At 46.1% G+C, this 1,550-nt stretch overlaps 1 protein-coding gene across 2 annotated transcripts in view; it reads left to right on the forward strand.

Moving 5' to 3' along the window:
* Positions 1-397: 397 nt before the first annotated feature.
* The window catches only part of Kif3b (kinesin family member 3B), a 22,032-nt gene continuing 20,879 nt past the window's right edge, over positions 398-1,550 (forward strand). For both annotated transcript variants that reach the window (XM_017797212.2, XM_029561754.1), the window contains exons 1-3: positions 398-520; positions 734-856; positions 950-1,068. In XM_017797212.2, the coding sequence (XP_017652701.2) occupies positions 422-520; positions 734-856; positions 950-1,068 (341 nt within the window). In that variant the 5' untranslated portion in view covers positions 398-421. The remainder of the gene's footprint in view (positions 521-733; positions 857-949; positions 1,069-1,550) is intronic.

A 1,550-nucleotide genomic window follows, 5' to 3' on the forward strand; every position in this document is an offset into this window, starting at 1 on the left:
ATATGTTCATATATCTATCTATTCCCTCTTTCCCCACCACCACAAAGGTTTTTGTTTTTGTTTTGAATATTTTTATGTGTATGAGTATTGCCTGTATGTGCTTAGTGCATCCATGCACAATGCCTGTGGAGGTCAGAAGAGGGCATTGAATCCATTGGAACTAGAGTTATGTCCAGTTCTTAGCCATTGTGTGGGTGCCGGAAACTGAACCCATGTCCTCTGCAAGAGCAGCCAGTGCTCTTAACTCCTGAGCATCTTTCCAGTTCTTTTTTTTTTTAAAGATAGGGCCTCTACTCTGTGTAGCTGAGACTTGGCTTGTGATCCTCCCGTTTGGCCAGACAAGAGCTGTTTTTATTTGTCAGACTTCCCTGTGAGGAGTTGCATTCACAGCATGGATTTTACTTTGTTTCTCACACAGGCCATGGAGAGTAAACTGCTTGTTGGAGGGAAAAACATAGTAGATCATACAAATGAACAGCAGAAAATCCTGGAGCAGAAACGGCAGGAGATTGCAGAGCAGGTAACTTTGCATTCTTGTGTGGGGAGGAAGGAGTGGACTGACATGCACTGATGCCACAGAGCAGATGCCTCTGGTATGAAACCATCTGCAGAGGGAATGGAGAGGAGCTGTGCCAGCCTCATGTTGGCTGGAGACCAACTGGGAGCATCCAGATCTGTGTTCTTATGTAGACAGTCTCTAGGGTAAGCTGATGAATTTTGTGATATCGCTCAGAAACGTCGAGAAAGAGAAATTCAGCAGCAAATGGAAAGTCGAGATGAGGAGACCTTGGAGCTTAAAGAGACATACAGCTCATTGCAGCAGGAGGTAGACATCAAGACCAAAAACCTCAAAAAGGTAGGGAAGTCTGGAGTCCAGGCCTTGAGAGCTGGGGCTAGGGTGAGCTCTTTGTGCACAACCTCTCCTCACCTACTTCTTCCTTGGCTCTAGCTCTTTTCCAAGCTCCAGGCTGTGAAGGCTGAGATCCATGACCTCCAAGAAGAACATATCAAGGAGCGCCAAGAGTTGGAGCAGACTCAGAATGAGCTCACCAGGGAGCTGAAGCTCAAGTAAGTACTTGGCCCTGCATGGTTCCTTGCCACCTACTGAGTCAGTGGTCTCACTGGTCCTGCTGCCTGCTTCTCACCAGGTTCATCCTTGCCACCCTGCCGCGTCTTGCTTATTTCTGAGGAAGTCATTTTTCATCTGGCTGCATTCTGGGAGGTCAATACATGGTCTCCAAGTTCTCTTCTACCTTAGCTTCTGGCCTGGTCCCTGACTACTGATGAGAGGGAATCACTTATTAACTTCTTATTGTGAACTTTTTTCTGATCGATCTAACGAACATCTAAGTACTCATTAACCAGATTCAAACATACTTTTAGTTCTAAGAACCACTGTTTTCAGGCTGGGCATGGTGGCCTTTAAAATCAGAACTTGGGAGGCAGAAGCAGCCAGTTCTCTGTGAGTTTGTGGCCAGCCTGATTCACAAAGTTCCAGGCTAGCCAGGGCTACATAGTGAGACACTGTATAAAACAAACAAACAAACAAA

Source organism: Nannospalax galili, unplaced genomic scaffold (assembly GCF_000622305.1).
Source record: "Nannospalax galili isolate Female #2095 unplaced genomic scaffold, S.galili_v1.0 scaffold1714, whole genome shotgun sequence".
NCBI classification, from domain to species: Eukaryota; Metazoa; Chordata; class Mammalia; order Rodentia; family Spalacidae; genus Nannospalax; species Nannospalax galili.